Source organism: Carcharodon carcharias, chromosome 23 (assembly GCF_017639515.1).
Source record: "Carcharodon carcharias isolate sCarCar2 chromosome 23, sCarCar2.pri, whole genome shotgun sequence".
In the NCBI taxonomy this organism is placed as follows: domain Eukaryota; kingdom Metazoa; phylum Chordata; class Chondrichthyes; order Lamniformes; family Lamnidae; genus Carcharodon; species Carcharodon carcharias.
Genome location: NC_054489.1, coordinates 18,413,548 through 18,435,799, shown reverse-complemented (window position 1 = coordinate 18,435,799; position 22,252 = coordinate 18,413,548). Strand labels below are relative to the sequence as shown.

Below are 22,252 nucleotides of genomic sequence, written 5' to 3'. Positions count from 1 at the left end.
TTCTGCTCTAGTCTTCATTCCAGCTTTAATAAAGCATTTTCTACTCCACTTGTTTGATTTTGGCACTTGCGGGCATACTTTCCAATTGATAATCCATGTCTTTCAGGCATAAATTGGGTGTTACTAATTTAGAAATGGAGTACAAATCCATCACACTGGATTTCTGCCAATGTTGTGCATTATGGCTTTTTTTTAAAGTTCAATGTCAATTGAGTTGAAGGAAACAGACAAGCGTGTAATCATAATACTGAAGCCAGCTCCCCATTATGCTATTTAGAGGGAAATGGGATTTTATGGTGCCTGCACCTATTAAAATGGGCACTTGATTTGAAAAGCTCTGTCTGATTGTCGCTTTGAATATTTTCATGCCATTTTATCCTGCTTTCTTGCATTTTCTTTTTCTCTTTGTCCATTGTTTTCATTTAAATGGTCACAAGACACTGTTGTGATTGTTCCGGAATAGCCATTTTTTGCCACTGACAATAATACCACATTGTGCTTCCTCTTGGGAATCCCAAATACTTGTTCTTTTTGGAGAACAATAAAGAGAAGCACCAATGGAGGAATACGAGATAAATTAGGCTGCATCAGAAGTATTCTGTGCCCACCTGCCAATAGCTTTATACTTGGATCTTCACACAGCCAAGCACAGATAATTAGTGAAGGCTCCAATTCCAAAGCAACTGCAGACTTAATGACATGGATGTGCTCTGCGAAGGCTCTAACTTTACTGGTGGATGCATATTTGAGTGAACCTGCGAACATGATCAACCACTCCTGCAGGCTATGGCCAAGAGAAAGCAAGTTTAGAGACTCCAGGTTAGCACAAAGCTGCTGCAAGTGCACCTGCAGCTAATATACACCTGGTTGGCATGGTGAACAACAGCTACAGCCTCAAATGTGTCTCCATCTCCTTTCAGGGTCACTGGCTTCCCAATTATTTCATGCAACACCAGCATCACTTCAGCAGCCATCAAAAAAGGGGCAGATGCTAGGTTATAGTGTGTGTCATAGAGTTTACAGCATGGAAAGAGGCCCTTCAGCCCATCGTGTCTGTGCCAGTCATCAAGCCCCCATCTACTCTAATCCCATTTTCCAGGACTTGGCCCGTTGCCTTGTATGCTATGGCGTTTCAAATGTTCATCTAAATACTTAAATGTCGTGAGGGTTCCTGCCTCTACCACGCTTTCAGGCATTGAGTTCCAGATACCCCCACCCCCCCCCATCCCTCTGGGTGAAAACATTTTTCCTCAAATCCCCTGTAAACCTCCTGCCTCTCACCTTAAAACTATGCTCCCTGGTTATTGGTTCCTCTACTAAAGGGGACAGTTTCTTCCTATCTACCCTGTCTATGCCGCTCATAATTTTGTACACCTCAATCAGGTCCCCCCTCAACCTTCTCTGCTCCAGGGAAAACAACCCCAGCCTATCCAACCTATCCAATCTCTCTTCATAACTGAAACGCTCCAGCCCAGGCAACACTGGTTGTGGTTGTGCATCACTTACCTGCAGACTGTGTTTCATTTGGTTTTCCTTTCACTTCATGTTTGCCTGTCATTTCTTTCCTACCATCCCCTTCAGAGCAGACAAGACGCTGCTGACAGTTGAAATGTTCTTTGAGGCTGGATAGTAATTTTAATTGTGTGAGGGGGGAGCTTTGAAATTCCCATTCAGGTTTTTTTGACGTTGCTCTGGAGGAAAGGTTGCAGCAGATGTCATTTGTTTACCCTCAGTTGACAACACCAGGAGTTCCTTTCTCAGTTGGGTCATGGGTTAAATGAAATGCTGACAAGGTACCCGCAATGCTAAACTTAAGTAGGCTTCTTTTAATGCATGACTAATATTTTCATATTACATTGCTCAGTCATATGGTTCTGAATGAGATTACCAAATCAGTGCCAAGTAATGTCATATCGAGGGAAATTTAGTACTTTGGACCCCACTGGACAAGTGGGATCAAACTGCCAGAAACTAATTTCTACTATGATGTCATATTAATCTGATTAATAAAGTAATATACGATCTTAAATTGTGTTTACCTATTACACTTTTTGCAAATGATGCACTCTTTAGTGTTGCAAGACCAAGGTCGCCAATCTTTACAGAGCCAGTTGGCCCTGTAATGAAGATATTATCACATTTCAGGTCACGGTGGATGATAGGAGGTGACCGTGTATGAAGAAACTGTAGGCCCTTCAGAATCTGTCTGCTCCACCTCTGCAGAACCTTATTCTTCATTGCTTTGAACCGCTTTAGGTACCTGAAGATAAAGCAGTAAAATAGCATTGCAGCCTGAGCAGCAAACCTTCCAGTTGTCATTTGTATGGTTCTGCCAGTGTCATTTTGTTGTACATTACACACTGTAAATCCCACCAAATGTCATCATTCATTCATCACATATAACTCTTATTTATTCTTTCACAGGATGCGGGCGTCGCTGGCTAGGTCAGCATTTATTGCCCATGCTTAAAGCCCTTGAGAAGGTGGTGGTGAGCCACCTTCTTGAACCGTTGTAGTCCATGGAGCGGAACTTTATGTGGGTGGGATTTTACGGTCCCGCCGAAGTCAATGGACTTTTGAATGGCTCACCGCATTTTATGGCCCCACCCTCACCGCGAGGAGGCCGTAAAATTCTGCCCCACGTGGTGTAGTGCTGTTAGGATGGCAGCTCCAAGGATTTTGACCCAACGACAGCGATATAGTTCCAAGTCAGGATAGTGTGTGGCTTGCAGGGGGACTTGCATGAGGTGGTTCTGCTGCCCTTGACCTTCTGGGCGATAGAGGTCACATGTTGGAAGCTGCTATTGAAGAAGTTTTAGTGAGTTGCTGCTCTGCATCTTGCAGATGGTACATACTGCTGCCAATGTAGTGTTGGAGGGAATGAATGTTAAAGCTTGTGGATGGGGTGCCAATCAAGCAGGCTGATCTTATAATTGTCATAAGGAATTGTAGGGAAGGGTAGGAAAATTACACAGAAAATTAAAAACATGTCGTTCAAAAAAATATAAAACATGAACAGTTACTACATAAATATTGTTATTTTCTTATTTGTAATTTATGTCATGATTTTTGTCCTGTGTTTTTTAAATTAGATCCTTGTGCGATTGTGCAAAATAGCTGAGAGAGAGTCAGCAGCCCAATTTACAACTCTCCTGATTTTTTTTGCCATTGATTTCAATTTCATAAAAATGTCTGCTTCTGATAATGGAGTGGATTGGTGCAATACATAATGTGGCATTGTTACACAGAAGAGGCAGGTACCATCCTTGCTATATATCCAGTTAGAACGTCTCAGCTGAGGTGGCAGCAATGTGCTATGATTGGCCTAAGCATCCCCATCTGTGGAACACAAACTTGGCCATTATTCCATTTTGCTGATTCATGAGAAATCATGCTTGTGTGTAATGGCCACTGCAGCTGAATAGCCTAGTCATGTTCATTGTCCAGACTAGCACATAAAGAACGGCTACTTGAGCGAAGTTCCAGAGGTTCGTGATATCTCAAAGATTCTTCGGAAGAAATGAGGTTAGGGGAGGAGGGGAGTTGGAATTGGGGGAACGATCTTAGTTTTGGAATTTCTTTAGAAATGCATCTGTAAATTTTACATAAGTGTCAGTTATCATTCATCTTCGCTCCAGCACATGTAACCCAACTTGCTTGTTACACCAGTCACCACACTGTGTCTATAAAGAGAATCTGTCAGCCAGCTCTAAATGGTCGTTACCTCACTACTTACGTTTTGAGCGTCCCTGATGTCATCAGCTCCGTCACCAGCACAATACACTTGTGACCTTTGACTGAACATTTAAAGGAATCATAGAAACGCACTATGTTGGGGTGTTGTAATCCTTTCAGCATCTCCACCTCCTCACTGAACCTCTGCCTCTCCGCCTTCGATAATTTTCGAGTCTGTGAGAAAACAAATGAGTATGTGATTTTTTAAAAAAAAACAAAACCAGATTCCATTTTTAGATTATATAAGAAACTAACACAGAAATGACCATCAATATCACCATGTGATGCACCAGTACCAAATTCCAGTACTTTTATGGAGGTTAATAGCTAGAGTAAAATATCTGGACTTTGGTATGAACACATTTAGGATCCATATAACATCAACAACCAATTCACAATGTGCTAGCATGATACCTTAAAATTGTGAAGCACTGCTTGTCAGTTATAGAAATGGCATGAGTAATTTATTTAGCATTCTTTGAAATTTATATTAAGGACAAGACTTTTCCTTTTGAGGGCATTTTTCTTCTTATCCCTTCTTGATCTTCATATGCAACACACCATCTTCTGTTGAATTGGCAGGAAGGTGACTGCCTCTTAGACTTCCACCAATGCTGCCCTGGAACCTACTGCTAAAACATGTGAAAGACTCACCCAAAGATATTTTTCCCTCCAGTGTCATTACTTTCCTGTGGGGAGAGACCTGGTTTATGATCTGTGGCTCCAGCAATGGCATGGTTGAGAACAAATGAACATACAGAATTTACAGACCAACTGGTCCAACAAGCTTGCCACACACCACGTTGGCTGGATTATCCCAAAAGAACATGCATGACACTACATTTATCTAAATTAAATGCAATTTGACAATGTTTGGTCCACTCCTCTAGTACATCTAATTTTTTTTCTTGATTTGATTGCGTTCCTCTACCATCTGATCCATTGCGCAGATTTTGGTGTCATCTGCAAACTTATTTACCATACTCTCAATAATGCTGTCCAGGTCATTAATAAAGACCTTGAAGAGTAGTAGACCTAGGGGAATACCACTGGTAGAAAGTGTCCAAATTGAATCATCCACTATCCACAACCATTGGGTTGTGGGATTGGAACCAATTCCTAATTTCTATTGATACCAGAAGATTCCTACTTGTGAAGTAACCTAGTACGAGGAACCTTGGTACTCTGAAACTCCAGGCAAGCAAAGACCATTGGATTTCCCTTATCCACTACCAGTTATCAAATTTGTTAGGTGGGATTTTTTTTGGAAGCTGCATGTGAATTTTCCTTTCTCAGTGATTGTAAAGGTATCTCTTACGATCCCTTCTAGTTTTTCCCCAGTAATGTATGTCAAACTGACAGGCCTCTAGTTCCCTGGTTCTAATTTTTCCTCTTTTTTGTAAAAATAGGAGCTACAGGAACTAGTTTCCAGCAGAAGGGATCAATCCCTGACTCTATTAAACTATTGAAGAAATGGGCATGGGGCTCGCAAAGCCCCTATCCCATCCCTTAATTGCCCATGGATGGATTTTATCCACAGCTTTTTGATTTTTCCTTATCTATCCAAATTGACACGATTTATTTTAATATTACTTATGCTATTCAATAATGAGCACCCCTCATCTGAATCCTCTACAGACTAATGCAAAATAGACATTTAGCAGCTTTACCATAACCTGAAAGTCAGTTTGAATCTGCCCAACGGGATCCTCTAGTGGCCCTTTACCATCCTTAATGGTCTTCTGACATAGCTGAGAAAGATTTTGCTATTATTGCGGCAATTACGCATAATTTTCCACACGTCCCTTGGCTAATCTTACGGCTATTTTTTATCTCCCTTAATTGCATGCGAGATTATTCCCTGTTCTCTTGAGAGTTATAAATGCCTTAAGTGGGTAGGATGCCTCCTGTTTCAATCAGATTTGCCAATATGTGACCATGTGGGCAATCACATGTGTGAACTCACAGCCAATCATTCAGTGGCACACCACAGCTGTCACATCACTCAATGAATATTACTTAGAAAACAATGTCCATGCGGAGATAATACAAAAAAGTAAGCTTTTCTTGGCACAGACATTAGTGAACTTTATTTTTGAAAATAAAGCACAGTCTGGCTTCTATAAATGTTCCTCTGAAGCCAGCTGCACATATGGAGTTGGCATTTACTACTCCCCAGTAGTAAGTGTTAGGGTGCTTTGTGCAAGGATAAGGGACGTAAGTCAACTATTTTTCTGACTCCTTGTGAAAGGGTATGCACTCAGCCAAAATAAAGAACTGTTAACATTCCACCTATAGTAAATTCATTACCTATGGGATCAAAAAAACTACGTACAGGTCTGGTGCTAATGGTTTACAGGCCCAGGAGCAGGGTTCATTTTTTGAAAGGCCCTTAACGTGTGCAAACCACAATCAGAAAATAAATTCTTTCCAGAAATCTGCTACAAATTAAACCCAATATAATACATTGCAATGTGACTCCTTAAGTACGAGCTGCTGAATACAATTTCCCTATACCATCGAGGCATGGCAAAACATGGAAAATGTAAACCATTCCAGTTTTAAGGTTTTCTCATTTAACACCAGCAAAGAGGCAAAATATTGTGCAGCTGCTCACAAGTTCCTAGGTACTGGCACTTTCTCAAATCAGTCTACTCAAAACCTACATTTGCTGTCAGTACAAAAATGTAAAATACAAAGCTTCCACAACAGTCTGGCACATACTGAGGAGGGTCCTTGAATTGGTGGTTATAAAAGCACTTTACATTTTTACTGTCACTTGCTTTTGAAGAGATTGAAATTTCTGAAGAAGTTCAGGCCTCTCATCTCAGGTATGCTGGCAAACAACTTTTTGGGACCACTAATATTCAGATCTGGTGTATCAACCTTTGCCATTTCCCATGCCCCTCTCCTAAGGGTCGGATCTGATTATGTAAAACAGATTTGTAATTTTGCTACTGACCACGTTTTCTAAGCTGCCTGTGCAACTCAACAATCTGTTTCCTATCACTTTCAGTCACGTCATCTTTGACGGACAATATTCTTGCCAAAACGATTACACGTACAGAAATAATGGGTATTCAAAACAGGGGATGGAAAGACATATTTATTTAGGACATCAATATATTTGCCTAAGATATTTGGGTTTCAGGTATAATCAGGCATTGTTTAAATGATTAACAATACACGTAGTATTTCTTATCAAAGAAACTATGTGAATGAGGTAAATCCACATTGTCCTTCAAACTTCCTTTTTATATAACAGCAGCCAATGTAAGAGCATTCAATAATGCACTGGAGTATTTTTTTTAAATAAAATCATTATTAATACAATCAAAATCAATACACTCAGCCCCACATTGTCACCTTCATTGTTTAAAAGGATGTCAGAGTGAACGAAATTTTGATGCAAATTTGATGCCTGTGTTCCTGCTAGGTTAGAAAAACAAGGGGCGAAATTTTACTTCGGTGGGATTTTATGGTCTTGCTCAAGTCAACGGACCATTGAACGGCTCGCCGCATTTTACAGCCCTGATCCTACCATAAAATTCCTCCCATGATTTTACACATCGTAGGTAGTGGAAAAATGGCTCCTTTCATTGAGTCTTTTCAAGGACCAGTACATCAATATTTTGGATTGAATCTCAAAAATTATAATGTAATAAGAATGGAGATAAACATGGCTAAGATGACAATAACTAGCCACAGTATTCCACAACTGACCACAAATGCATTAGAATTCTATAAAGTGATCAAGAAAACTGCATTTAAAATTGATTAAACGATAACAATAACTTGTATTTATATAACACCTTTAACATAATAGAACAATGTCACACGAGATGGGACATGTTAATAATAAACACATAAAATTTATTAAATTTTTAAAAAACGGACATGAAACTTCATCCCGCAAGTGGATGAAGTTTCATTAATAATCTGCAGCCCGCTGGGGCTCCTGGCCTGCCCACCGGCCTCAAGGTTGGCCGGGCAGGGTGTTTAATAAGGTTAATTAGCCTGTCAATGGCCTTAATTGGCCATTGATAGGTCAGCGGGCGGACAACGAATTTTGCTGTCCTCCCGCCTTTGTGAATATTTAAAGGGACCAGGATGACGTCGAGGGTTCCTTCTGACATCATCCCGTGTCATTTTCCCCTCGGCGAGCAGGCTCTGCTCCCAAATCGCCGAGGGGAAAATCCTGGCCCAAGTCACTGAATATATTTAAGAAGGAAACAGATAGATTCCTGGACTCTAAAGGCGTAAATGGGTATAGGGAGAGCGTGGGAATACGGCATTGAGATGGAGGATCAGCCATGATCATACTAAACGGCAGAGCAGGCCCAAAGGGTCGAATGACCTTCTCCTACTCCTATTTGCTATGTTTCTATGAAAGAGAGGGAGCGAATCAGAGAGGTTAAGTGAGGAAATTCCAGACCTTAGGACCTTGGCAACTGAAGGCGCAGCTATTAATGGTAGGACAATTAAAATTGGGAATGCGCAACAGAGCAGAATTAGAGGAGCGCAGATATCTCAGAGGGTTATGCGGCTGAAGGAGGTTACAGAAAAAGGAAGGGACAAGGCCATGGCGGGATTTGAAAACAAGGATAGGAATTTTTACATTGAGGCATTGCTTTATTGGGAGCCAATATAGGTCAATGAGCATAGGGGTGATGGGTGAATGTAATTTGGTACAAGTTAGGACATGGGCAGCAGAGTTTGAGGTGATTTCAAATTTAAGGTGGGTAGCATGTGGGGGGCCAGCTAGGAATAATCAAGTCTTGAGGTGACAAAGGTATGGATGATGGTTTCAGCCACAGATGAGCTGAGCTGAGGCAGGGGTGGAGCCAAGTGATATTATGGAGGTGGAGACAGGTGGTCTTAGTGATGTCATGGATGCATGGTCTCAGGCTCAAATGTGCTTCATGTAATAATCAAACATATTTTTAGTCATTTGGTATTGCAGAACTTGATTATTGCTGAAAAAAGAGACACATTGTCAAAGCTTTTCACCTTGCACCCATCAGGACAATTCACAAGAATGCCAAATGTAAACAGAACACCTAGGGTTTGCCACTAACAGGATGCTGCTAAAAAGACGTTTTGCCTATCACAAAAATGAGAAATGTAGTAAATGAATTTCAGTCCATTGTGATGCTAGGTACGTAGGCCATACGTCCCAAAGACTGGTGGATTATATCAAACAGCATGTCCCTTTAGCTGTTCGCAACAGGCAAGAGACCAACCGTACCCAATCAGTCCATGCTGTTAAAATTCAAATCCAACATTTGATGGGATTCTGTGATTGGACAACATTTGCTAAACAATCCTGAGTGTGCTAAGAATTATGCTGACATCCGATTGAAGATTATCAGTCGGGCTTGCTGTGTGGCACACTTATGTGTGTTAGAAGCTACATATATTAATACACAGAGCCCTGTTCTTTGCAGACAGAAAAAACACGTACACAAATTGCACCTGTTTCAACTTAAACAAAACAGGCAATAGCCATTCTCTGTTTCGTTCCCTAGAGCAATGCCTTGACCAATCAGAGTTAACCTGCCTGGTTTGAATTTAAACAAAACTTGGCAGTTAATGGTTAATCATCAGTTAACTGGTGCATTCCCCATGGCAATGCTTCTACCAATCAGAGTTTACTCGCCAACCAATCAGCACCTTCTTCTCATGAAATATAAATTGTTGTTCCCTTTATATTTGATATTCTTACGATGTCCTGATGAGTGCAAGACAAAAAGCTTCGACAACGTGTCTTTTCTTTTTCAGCAATACTCAAACATATTCTATAACTTGCATATTATTACTATCTTTTTCCACTTAGCAACATGTGAGAAATCTTTGGATCATGAACGAGGAGTGAATCCATAGTATTACTTCAATCTAATAGTACACACTGCTTATAATTTCATGAAACTATTTAAATGTACAATGACAGCTTCAATCATATGTCACACATTTAACTTCCTACACTGGACTTTGCATGAAATTTTTCAAACCTCACCGCTTTAGTCAATTAGTTCTGGATTATTTTCTATTTCCAGCCAAACGGCCTGTTGGAGTTCTCTCTTCATCCCCGAAAACATATATTTTAAGATGACAGCCAACAATTGCTGTGGTTCCCCTGACATATTAGAGAATATTAAGATATGTCTATCTGTAACAAATTATTCCACTTTTTTTAAATTTAAAGGATTTGTTTATGGCTCAGTGTATTGTATGGGTAATAGGAGACTTGATAGAGGTTTAAAGTCACAAATGGTTTAGATTAGAGAAAATAAAGAGAAACTGTTTGAAGTGCCAATAACAAGAAGGCCTTTCCAAAAAGGGGGACCATGAAAGTAATTCTGGTGGACACAGCAATTATTTAGCTGAAGCTTTGTCCCTGCTGGGTTTGCACACAGATCTCTGGCAGCTAGCAAAGGGTGCTCCTGTGTGACCACTTTCTCTAATAGTGCCTCAGCTGCCTGTTGACCCTGACGACCTTGATCACTTTCTTCTCTGTCCTCCTGAGCTTTAATCAGTAGCCCTTTGTTTGTGGAAAAATTGTACAGGATACGACAGGCTACCAACCATGCACACCAACCTGGCAGAACTGTACTGAAACATTCCCTAGATTTATAAAGACGCCTGAAGCATGTCTTCAAAATTCCTATGCCCTGCCCAATGGAAATTTTGGCAGCACGATCGATCTTACTGTATCTGTGCTCCACAAAGGTCCTCAGGTCTGCTGCAGGTTAAGGATATTGCAAAAATAATTCATCCATTATATTTCACATAACTAGGACAATTAAGCGAAGGTTTTTCTGACACATTCAAGGAATGTGGGCATTGCCGGAAAGCTATTACCCATCCCTAACTCCTCTCAAGAAGGTTTCATGGTTTGCTAGGCCATTTCACAGGGCAGTTAAGTGTCAACCACATTGATATGCCTCTGGAGTTATAGGCCAGACCACACAAGGATGACAGATTTCCCTGCCTAAAGGATATTAGCGAACCAGTTGGGTTTTTACAACTATCATGGATGCCATTACAGATACTAGCTTTATATTATAGGTTTATTTAATTAACTGAATTCAGTTCACAAACTTACATAGAAAATGCTGGAAAAACTCAGCAGGTCTGACAGCATCTGTGGACAGAGAAACAGAGTTTGTTTCTCTCTCCACAGATACTGTCAGGCCTGCTGAGTTTTTCCAGCACTTTCTATGATTGTTTCAGATTTCCAGCATCCAAAGTATTTTGTTTTTATCACAAATTTACATGTTGAGATTTGAATTCACATCTCCAGAATAATAGTAAAGGCCTCTGGATTGCTCAGTCCAGTAACATAACCACCATGCCACTGTACTCAGCTTCCTTATCCTGGGAAAGAAAAGTTAAACTGATTTATAAACTGTTGAACAAAGGGTTTTTGACATTTGCTCTGAAATTATGTGCAGTTCACATCTGGCACTTAACTAATGCAATCCACATTTGGACAGGGCAAAGACCACATGGGAATAAGATTTCACGAAGGGTTCTAAAATGTTTTAAGACATCACCATTTCATACTGATAGAATAATATCCTGTGTAGCTTTGTGATCTTACTGAAGCGACACAAAATATTTCATTAAACTAACCCTAAGATCTAATTCAATCACATAAGAGCACAAATCTTCCTTGCCCTTAAACCAAGATTAGCTTCTAAGTAAAAATATGAAAACAGTAAAAACTTTAATGTAATCCATTTCTATTGAAAGAACGTAACCATAAGACTTAGTGTAAATGGTGGCTGACTATTACAAGCTTAATGCACTGTTTTAAAACTTTACGTGGCTTGTAAAATTGATTTTTGTATAATTTTTTTATAATGGAATATGGATGTCGTTGGCTAAGCCAACATTTATTGTTGATCCCTAATTGCCATTGAGAAGGTGGTGGTGAGCTACCATCTTGAATTGCTGCAGTGCAAGTGGTGTAGGTACATCCACAGTGCTGTTAAGGAGGGAGTTCCAGGATTTTTGACCCAGCGACAGTGAAGGAACAACGATATATTTCCAAGCCAGGATGGTGAGTGGCTTGGCGGGAAACTTCCAGGTGATGATGTTCCCATGCATCTGCTGCCCTTGTCTTTCTAGTTGGTAGTGGTCGTGGGTTTGGAAGGTGCTGTCTAAGGATCCTTGGTGAGTTATTGCAGTGCATCTTGTAGATGGCATACACTGTTGCTGCTGTTCGTCAGTGGTTTAAAAAAATCTACATAACTTTGAAGTTTTTACTATACATTAGCCTGACCTAGAATTTATAACCCTTACACTGTCAGCTCACTGGCTGGACTTTCCTCTGTGCTCCGTCTCAGCAGTGGAAAAGGAATCAAAATGAGGCAATGAGGCCTCTCACTGTGTTTCCACACCACACTAAATTTCCCTTCCATCACTCCTGGTGGGATGGATGGAGGATACCTTATCCCTGCCCATAGCTTGTCATTCTATTACCCCTATTTAGCACTACTGATTCCACTGACTCCATGGACTAGCAGGAGAGAGGACACAGTTATCCGTATGACAGGAGCAAGTATATGGAGTGGGCTCTTAGGCTGATATTTGGCAGGAAAGGTGGGCTTATTTTAAACCATGGGCTTTTCTGGGCATGACCCAGCCCAAGCCCTAAAAATTGCAGGTCTCTCCTGGATCTTCAGGACTTTAAATCTTTAAATGATCTCACCTCTCCCCTTGTCCTTGTAGCAGCAAGCTTCTTCTTGGTGGCATGGATCTTGCTGGCAATCCAAGCTACATGCTCAATGAGCCACGAGGCAGAAAAATGGGTTGGGGATACAACTGCTTTACTGTCACATGCCAACAAGAGGAAAATACGCTCACTGTGCAATCACCTCAAATAATCACAGATAAATGACTTGCTAAAGAGCTAACCTGTGTAACCTGTAACCTGTGGGACTTCAACGCATGAGGCTACATTATTACTGCCAGCTTTTCAAAAAACAATGAGTTAAGTCAATCTGATTATTCAAGTAAGCCTATAGTTGTATTTTGAATAGGCCTTCAGTTCCATAAACAGAGCTGCAGATGATCACATTGACATATCAAAATGCATAAGAAAATTTGAACATGATAGCTTAATTTCTATCTACTACAGTTACTAACCAATTATAGTCTTTTTTATATTAATTGATTTCTTTTTAGTCAAAGTTATCATCACATATTGATTAAACTATTGTCAAATCTTTCTCACTTTTGTTTTTTGCCTATTGTAGCAATTCACCACATAGGAGGAGGTCATTAAGCCTGTAATACACCAAACTACTGTCTCTCTGCAATCCTGTAACTTCCTCTGCTTCATATTCTTATCTACCCTTCTCTGAAGAAGCACAATGTTCTCTACCCCAACTATTCCCAACATAAAGCTCCAACAACTCTCTCAAGAATTTTCTCTATTCGTCTCTCATTGACGATTTTAAATGGATCACTCTTGTGCCACTTACTCCTCAGCTAGAGAGTCTCTTCACACTATGAAAACCTCTAGTAAATCACTGCCACGTGAACTTTTTCATCCACCAAAGCAGGGAGGACAGAGCCTCATTTAACGTCCTACCAGAAAGGTGGCACCTCCAACAGTGCAGTGCTCCGCAAGTACTGCACCGGAATGCCAGCCTAGATTTTTGTACTCAAATCTGGCAGTGGGACTTGAACCTACTAGCTCCTGATTCAGAGGCAAGAGGGCTATTAATTGAGCCACAGCTGACACTTGCAGAAGTTTTGTAAAATTAACTGACATTTTCTAATATTATTATAATAACCAAATGCTTGAACAATAATTGCAAACAGATGGCTACTATACTCAATATATTTACGTCAAGCAGATTTCCCATTTTTCCAGATGATTTTTCCGGTGTGTTGAAAAGTTAGAAATTATGGTGGGTTCACAGTGTGAGTGGTCGGGAATCAGTCTTAATAACTATACGTTTTAATAACCTGTCACTTAATTAGTTTAATTCCCTATTTCTCTAAATATTACATGGAAATAAATTATACAAAGCCTCGTCACTAATTCACCTCCCTTAATTCCCTTTGTTCCCTACCTGACAATTGTAAAATATATTAACTTAGTCATAAAGATTTAAGCCTGGCAATCAGAAAATGCTAATACATATCCTTTAATTGCGCATTTCCTGCAATACAACAGTGACTAAATTTCCAAATTAGTTCATTGGCTGTAAAGTACTTCGAGATGTCCTGAGGTCATGAAAGACGCGAAAATGCAAGTCAATCTTATATTCATCAACTGTTAAAAGTTCTGGGGACTGAGTGGAGTGGAAAATGAATTACACCTCCTGTATCTGAAAAAACTGATCAAATGCAAGACTTGTTAAAAAAAGATGTACCCTCCATGAGCAATATATACAGACCCCTTCACAGTAAGAAGCTCACAAGTAACTATCTACTCTCCAACACAGAGCCAATACAACTCAATAGGGAACAACTATTTTAAGAGAAATGACTAAGGTTTGGCATGTACAAAATGTGGACTGAATAGAAGCTTCGGTTGGATCAGTTTAAGTTGTGTTGGATCAAGTCCAGACTGACATCCATTCCTCTGTGCTCCACTGATGGAAGCGATTGTATTTGTACTTTGTTTGGGGCAAAGTGAAGACTCCAGTGTAACCAATTCATCATTAAAGAGTCATAGGCTATTGAAAAAATATCTACTGAACCTTTACACATCTGGTATTTGTAAACTTTAATGATTTCCTGTCTACAAAGGCAATCTAGTGTGTACTAACCAACAGCTCTCATACAACTAGTATATGTATTCTCATTAAAATAATTTAAGTGATAAACGGCCTGGAAATCACCATTGCCAAATCATTTTTGTAAGATCTGAATGTAATTTAGTTGATTAATTAAAATGATAGAATGTAATAAAACAGTCCCATTTATTTGCTCAATCACAACAGCCTAATGCATTCACGATGGGACTCAATTGAGATTTTGAGATCTGTCCCTGAATCCCAACGACATGCCAATTAACAGCACAGTTCTGACAGCCACCATTGAACTCTAATTTATTATTCACTTTACTAACACATATATTAGTTATTATTCAAAGAGATTTTTCATAATATTCAAAAGCAAGCCTGAATAAAATATCTAATATACTTCAACCTGTTCGTTAATCTGCTGAGTTACACCCCTTCCCCAAAATATACCTTATGCCTAAACAAGATAATAAGAATCAAGTCCTGGAAATATTGCCCCTTAACAAGTTACTAGCAGGCTGACAATTTCTTTCTCGCTCTCATGATGAGCTCTAATTGATGTTTTTCTTGGTGACCCATCTGAGATTAGGAATTTGCCTATTAGGCAAAATGCCTTCCTATGTATGGTTCCATGCTATCGTGTATAGAGTTCTCCAATGTATTACACCGTCAGATCTCCTGCACTTTCAAATACATGTTCGGAGTTACAAAGTAACTTCTTGCTTGATCGGAAAAACACTGAACATTTACAGAATAGATTTGGAGCACAATTCTTCCACTTATGGAACTTGGCAGTCAATCTAACACAGCCTGATTGTATAAATGCCACTTCTTTTATAATTGTAGCAGATCTTCATTTGTCTATAATTTTACACTAAAAGAGAAAATTCACACAAGTAGCAATAAGTAAAACGAAAGTGTCTTGCTTCTTTGGGGTTAGGACACATTTTTGGGATAGAATGCTAAAAGCTTGATCCTAAATCTAATTTGTGTTATACTTAAATTAAGTGGGTAGGATTTTCCAGCCCCACCTGTGACAGATACCATGGCGGAGAAGAGTGAATGGAAAATATCACGAGATTGGAAAAATCAGTTTACCGCCATTGTAAAAGCCGTCTGGGATCGTATGCTCCAGCTGCCAATGGTGGGCCGCGTTGCCCCCTGTGGCACATTGGGAACCTCATTTCAATACATTTGCATTTCATTATAAGGGCTGCTCGCCAGAATCATCCTCCTACGCTGGATCAAGAGGGTACGTCGGTGTCCAATTAGACCAACATGTTTCACAATGGTATATAAGTGAATGCACCTGGCGACCTGCACTTTGCTTATGACTTTGAGGTTTGTGTGTTTACCTTGCATCGCACAGCACTCGTGGCAACTCAGAGCCATCGCCAGGCTTCGCAGGCAGCACCAGATCACTTTCAGGCAGACTGACACATTCCAAGGTCCAGGACTACGTGCTGAGGGACACAGTTAAGTTTGGGGCAGCCGTCACAAAGGCGCAATGGGGAAGGGTCGTTGCCTAAGACCTTTTTGCCACAGTGCACCGAGGGGCTGGGAACTGTAAAGAGCCCCTCAGGCTGTACAGCTTAAAATGAATGTCTGCCAATGATTGTAATATTCATTGTTTGTACTGATACACCTTGTGATTCATGTTGTAAAAGTTGAATCTGATTGTATTTTTGTAATGGTGATTTTGAAATGGTGCGAAATGTTTTTGAAGATTTATGAATAAAGTATATTTTTGCAAAAAAAAAACTTTCAGGGGGTGTCAGAGGCCAGTCTTTACCTATCATTCCAGCAGTAAGGTGGGGTGGCTTTTAGTGTGCTGCAGGGCAAAGCCTCCACTGAACCAGGTTGGAGGCAAGGGAAGGGGCTGCTGGGCAAGGCCTCCACCGGGGGATAAGAGTGGGGAAGGTTGCACTCAGACACATAACTGGGGGCAGTAGGGGTGGTGGGGAAACGGCCTCAGGGCCAGGATGGGGAGAGAGTTGGTTACAGAATGACACAGGGCCAGAATAGGAGGATCGCTGAGCGAAGAAGCGCTTCAATGTTGAGCTTGGAAAGACTGTCCTTGTCCCAGTCCAGGCAGGGGGAGGTCAGGTCAGTCCAGTCTTATTTGTGCCCAGCATGTTGTGCGCAGGGCGTTGTTGCATCATCACACGTGTTGGTCTGGAGGGGGGGGGTTTCTGCAATCCCCATACTGGACTGCAGATGTCACACATAGTCAGGGGAGGCATCTGCAGCCTTTAGATGGGGGAAAGGGATTGTGGGGGCACTTGAGGGGGGAAACCTGAACATTGAGCTCCTGCAGGATGATGGGAGGGATTTTCATGCTCATACAGGGAGGGTCCAAGCTGGCCTGGTAGTGAGACCTCAGCACCACCATCTTCCAAACTGCAGTGATGGCACAGTACAAAATTAAAATGAGGAGATACTCTGCTGGTGAGGGCTCCGAGGGCTGATTGGAGGGTGGGTGCCTGCACAGGGGTGGGGGGAGTGATTAAAGGGGCACCCAACTGAACTGTGCATTCCCAAATGAGGAGAGATGTACAGCTGAGGCATATTAGGAGCTTTTCAATGACGATGCAGGGAATCAGGAAAATGAAATTATAATGTGCTTTCATGCGAGGCTAATCCCCCAAAGTGTCACTAATCGATCTCCTTGTATTAACCCCTTGTTCACAGCGTGGAGATTCCCCAGGGCAGTAACGCACTCCAGAGCAATTGAGCGAAGTGAGGGGAAGACACACCTTAAAACACATGTTGCGTTAACCTGGATTTTTGGGGTAATTTGTTTCTGACACTGGTACAAAGCCCTTGAACCCACATTCACTGACGAGTCTTTGACAGAAATAGGACCTTTGCAGGCTGATGCTGACTCATGTCTGTTTCTCATTGAAGCTGCTGAGAGGAGACCATCAGGAGGATGGAGCCTGGATTTATTGCTGATGCGTCATCGTATACAGGCAGGAGTGGGGAAGGAGAAGATTATGATCGAGGTGCCAGGCTCCCCAAAGGGAGGAGCTAAACCCTCAAGTCCAAGGGGCAGCAGGACTCCCGCAGGACACAGAGGACGAGGCTCACAGAAATGTCGTGTGTAGGTGCCTCTGAAGTCCGAGGGTGTACAGAACTCACATGTCTTATCTGCAGATGAGCAAGAGACAAAGTCACTGATGCCTCCACATGTCCCAGGATCTGGTGACTCAAATTATGCCGCATTCTCCAGGAATTGGCACCACGGGGACTGGGATGGCATCCATTGCCACTGGCTGTGAAAGTAATCACGGCACTGAACATCAACACGAGCGGCTCCTTCCAGGGCTCCACTGGGGACCTCTGCGACATCTCTAACGCCTCCACTCACAAACGTATACATGAGGTGACTGACACCATTTTTGCCAAGGCCACAATTACGTCAACTTCAACAGTGATCAAGCAAGCCAGGAGCCAGGGCAGTGGACTTTGCAGCGATTCCTGGATTCCCACAGGTACAAGGTACTATCGACTGCACTCATGTCGCTATAAAAGCTCCTTGTCAATAGGCACTCTAACAAATAAACAGGAAAGACTTCCAAGCACTCAATGAACAGCTGGTCTGTGACCATAAGAAACTTATCATGCAGGTTTGCGACAGATATCCAGGAAGCGTCCACAACTCATACATCTTGAGTAGATCGCAGATCCACACAGGATCCAGGGTTGGCTCCTCGATGATAAGGGGTATCTGCAAAGGATGGGGCTTATGACATCAGTGCAGTGGCCGCAGAATCCTGCAGAGAGATGTAATGATTCTCATGCCCTACCCGACCATTGGTGGAGCACACCGTAGGCATCTTAAAGATGCGATTCCAATGCTGGGACAGATCTGGCGGAGTACTCCAGTACAGTCCCCAGAGGATCTCATGGATCATTATGGTTTGTTGCACATTGCACAACCTGGCGCTGCAAAGTGGGAAGGACTTGCCAGATGCCGACATGGAGGAGCTGAATGTCTCCTCCAATGAAGAGGACATTGAAGAGGATGAGGGCGCTGAGTTTGAGGAAGTCGAGGCTGCAGGGGAAGAGGCCAGAGAATGGGCCAGACAAAGCAGGCATGCACATGAGGCCCTCATAGTCATCCTCCTAGTGGCATTTGGTGGCTAACTGCAGCGAATACCTTCTTGGACAAGTGCCCTCCATCATAATCCAACATTAACACCAGCATTGCTATTCCTCTCATTTCAAACATGCACTCCAATACAAGAGTGAATAGTTACACATCAGGCTCACAATGTCCTGATCCTTTAAAGGATGATGAAACCTCGGGAATAGTGTCCTTACTGAGATGAAGTGCTAACTGGAGGGGGAGGAAGTTCCAGCACCAGACATCAAAAGGTACTGCCTCTTCAAATGTCTCTCCAGCATCCCAGTCCCAATGGCAGCCTACAAGAGCCAAGAGCTATTCCACGATCCTCAGTGGGCTCATAGTTGTATGCCTTCAAGGTGAAAAAGCTCCTCAAGGAGATCCATCTCCATAAGACCATAAGACATAGGAGCAGAAATTAGGCCATTCGGCCCATCGTGTCTGCTTCACCATTCAATCATGGCTGATAAGTTTCTCAACCCCATTCTCCTGCCTTCTCCCCGTAGCCTTTGATCCCCTTACCAGTCAAGAACCTATCTATCTCGATCTTAAATACACTCAATGACCTGGCCTCCACAGCCTTCTGTGGCAATGATTTCCATAGATTCACCACTCTCTGGCTAAAGAAGTTTCTGCAGTGATGGGACAACACTCGGAAAGTTGGAAATGCGGTTGGCAGACAGGAGTGCACATGGGCTCTGAGTATGGGCTCATTGCATGAAAAACCCTGCTGGATGATAGAGAGCACATTGTTAAGTGTGCTTGTGGAACTCCATAAGGTCGAGGCAGCATTGGTGTTGAGAATGATCTGAAAAACGGGGACACACTGGGGTGATATGGAAGCACACTACATAGACAAGAGGCCCATGGTAGCGACATCTCCCATAAGTGGGGAGAGGCACCATGGTTTCACACCTGATTCACAGCAACACAGCTCATCATAAAAAGGAGGCATACACAAGAGGAGATGTGAAATAGATGCAATTCTATTTACATTTGGGAACATTATATATGTTGTGAACACCCATGCCATCGTTGTGCTCCTTAAATTTTTTCACTCTCTTAACCCTAGTGCTACATCTCAGTGAATCTACGCCACCCACAGCGGAGGTGGAGGCAGCCTGCTGACTGCTACATCCTCTTGTCTATGATGAATTTGGTGGCGTTCTCTGGAGGGCAGAGGCCTGGTGGGCCCCGGCCTGCTTTGGGTGTCCTGCTGTGAGGTAGGCGGACCTTCCTTAGCCTGTGGAGCTGGAGATGATGGGGTCACAGGAAGAGGGGATTGGGATCAACTGGACACTCCAGCCCCACCCTCCTCTTGCACGGCCACTGATAGATTGCCACCAATGGCTACAGCAATGGCATGCAGCTTCTGCACCAGTGCAGCTGACATCCCTTCCTGATGTTCCCATGATTGTCACTGCAGCTCGACCGACTGATTTTGGACTGAATCCAGAGGCTTGCCATCTGACTTGGACTCAGAATCCTGGCCTCCAGCTATCCTCCAAGTGTTGGCAACCTCAGGTGTTCCTGCCTCTGTCAGTTGTGGACTAGATTGTGCGCTGTGCTCATCAGATTGATTGTGACTGAGCCTGCTCTAGAACTGGGTCCCACTGAGGTGTGTGCCTCTGCTTTGGTGGAGGGTGAGCGCTGTGATGCGTCTTCTGCTGTGGTGTCCTCAGGATCCTCATCTGAGGTGTCGTCAGGGGTTGAGCTAAGGGCTTGGCTGGTTGAAGCCATCAGGACCTTGGCTGACGTTCCTATGAAGGAAAGTAGAGGTAATAAGTGCAAGGCAGGTGACTCTAAAACAGGACACTGCACTCACACTATGGTTGTCTGAGGATTGAGCTGGTGCAGGATCCTCATGTGGGTGTTTGCCGCTCCTCATCATTGCTGCAAGCATGGTCCATGTCCTCTCTGGCCAGCTCAACAGCTTGGTTTTTGAATTGAGAGAGGACCTTGACTTCCGGGACTCCTACCCCATTTGGGATATTTCCCTGTGACTGTGTGCAATCTTGCTCTGCATAAAGACAGATGGAGAGGGTATGAGCTAGATGCATGTCAGGGCAGGCGATAAGGATGCCTGGCATGTGCGGGTGCTGAGGGGAGCCATGAACAATCTCCAGAGGAGATCAACCCAGATGGAGATGTGAGGGTGTGTGAGAGAGTGAGTGTTGATGTCCCTTGAACTGGCAGGGAGTGAGATGCCAGGGAATGTGTGATGGGCTTGTGATTGTGAGAGTTTAGAGTGATGAGATGGTTACATTGCCCTTGTGGCATTGATGAGATTATTAGTCTTCTTTCTGCACTGGGTGCCTGACCTGTTCTGTGCAGCGTTGGCACTGACCACCGCTGCCACTGCCTCCCAAGTTGGATTGCTGAGCTTGCTGGACCTCCTGTGGCCAGGGTGGGGGTATAGGACATTGTGGTGGCTCTCAACTGTGTCCAAAAGGCATTCCAGTGAGGTGTCACTGAATTTGGGGGCTGCCGTCTTCTTGGCTTTCGGAGACATGTCTTCAGTGGAGCAGTCCTGGGCTGTAGACATTGAGAACACTGTGCGCGGCTGCACTTTAAATATGACGTCCAGAGTGAGGAAGCGATGAGCTCACTGTGGGACAGGTGAATCAGAGGCCACTTGCCAGCGATCTGGTATGTTTCCCCTGCGTGCATATTTAATAAGGCGGGAAGCAGACATTACAACACAAAACCCTGCCAGTGCAGCTGGCAGGTAAAACACCGATTTTCATGCTCGCCACCACATTTAGTACATTGAGGGCTCAGTGTTTTTGACACTGGTATGAGCCGTACAAGGCAAGAGGAAAACTCCTCAGTGTTGAAATTCCTCACAACTCAAACAGAGGAGACACACACACACAACTTTGAAGGGTGGTAAACGGTAAACAAGAGAGATACATCAAAAATTTTTAAACAGACAAATTCTAAATTCAAACTTGAACTATTTTTATCTAATTATTAGTACCTTTCCCATGCAGAGAGATTTTACAAGCTCTTATAAACATCATTATTCTTCGTTAATAACTCAACAGGATGACTGTTGAAGGATAATTGACCTGGCTCATGGTGTTAACATAAATTTAGTTTAACATCATCCAGGTGGAATTTTGTTCAATTTAATATATCAGAAATTTGAGCTGGAGATGCTCCAAAATGTTACAACATCTACATCTGAGAATTGGAACATTAAATAACTGGTCTTTAGGCCCTCACAAGGACCTCAAAGCACAAAATTAAGATCATGTTGACCGGTTGGATCCTCATCAGAAGATTTCATGGGAAATATTAAATCTCTGCTCAGGAAAGATATTGGTGATAATTTTATGCTTACTTGCCAGGCAGGAAACCAATGGGATTGAAACATAGAAAAATAGAAGCAGGAGTAGGCCATTTGGCCCTTTGAGCCCACTCTGCTCCACCATTCAATATGACCATGGCTGCTCCTCTATCTCAACGCCATATTTCCGCTCTCTCCCCATAACCCTTGATGCCTTTAGAGTCCAGAAATCTATCTATTTCCTTCTTAAATATATTCAGTGACTTGGCCTCCACAGCCTCCGTGGTAGAGAATTCCACAGGTTCACCACCCTCTGAGTGACGAAGTTTC

General features: G+C 42.6%; 1 protein-coding gene across 2 annotated transcripts in view; it reads right to left on the bottom strand.

The window, feature by feature from the left end:
- Nucleotides 1-22,252, bottom strand: part of wnk4a (WNK lysine deficient protein kinase 4a) — a 91,556-nt gene that overhangs the window by 58,839 nt on the left and 10,465 nt on the right. For both annotated transcript variants that reach the window (XM_041217587.1, XM_041217589.1), the window contains exons 2-3: nucleotides 3,737-3,909; nucleotides 2,040-2,260 (exon numbers count right to left, since the gene is read on the bottom strand). In XM_041217587.1, coding sequence (XP_041073521.1) covers nucleotides 2,040-2,260; nucleotides 3,737-3,909 — 394 coding nt within the window. The remainder of the gene's footprint in view (nucleotides 1-2,039; nucleotides 2,261-3,736; nucleotides 3,910-22,252) is intronic.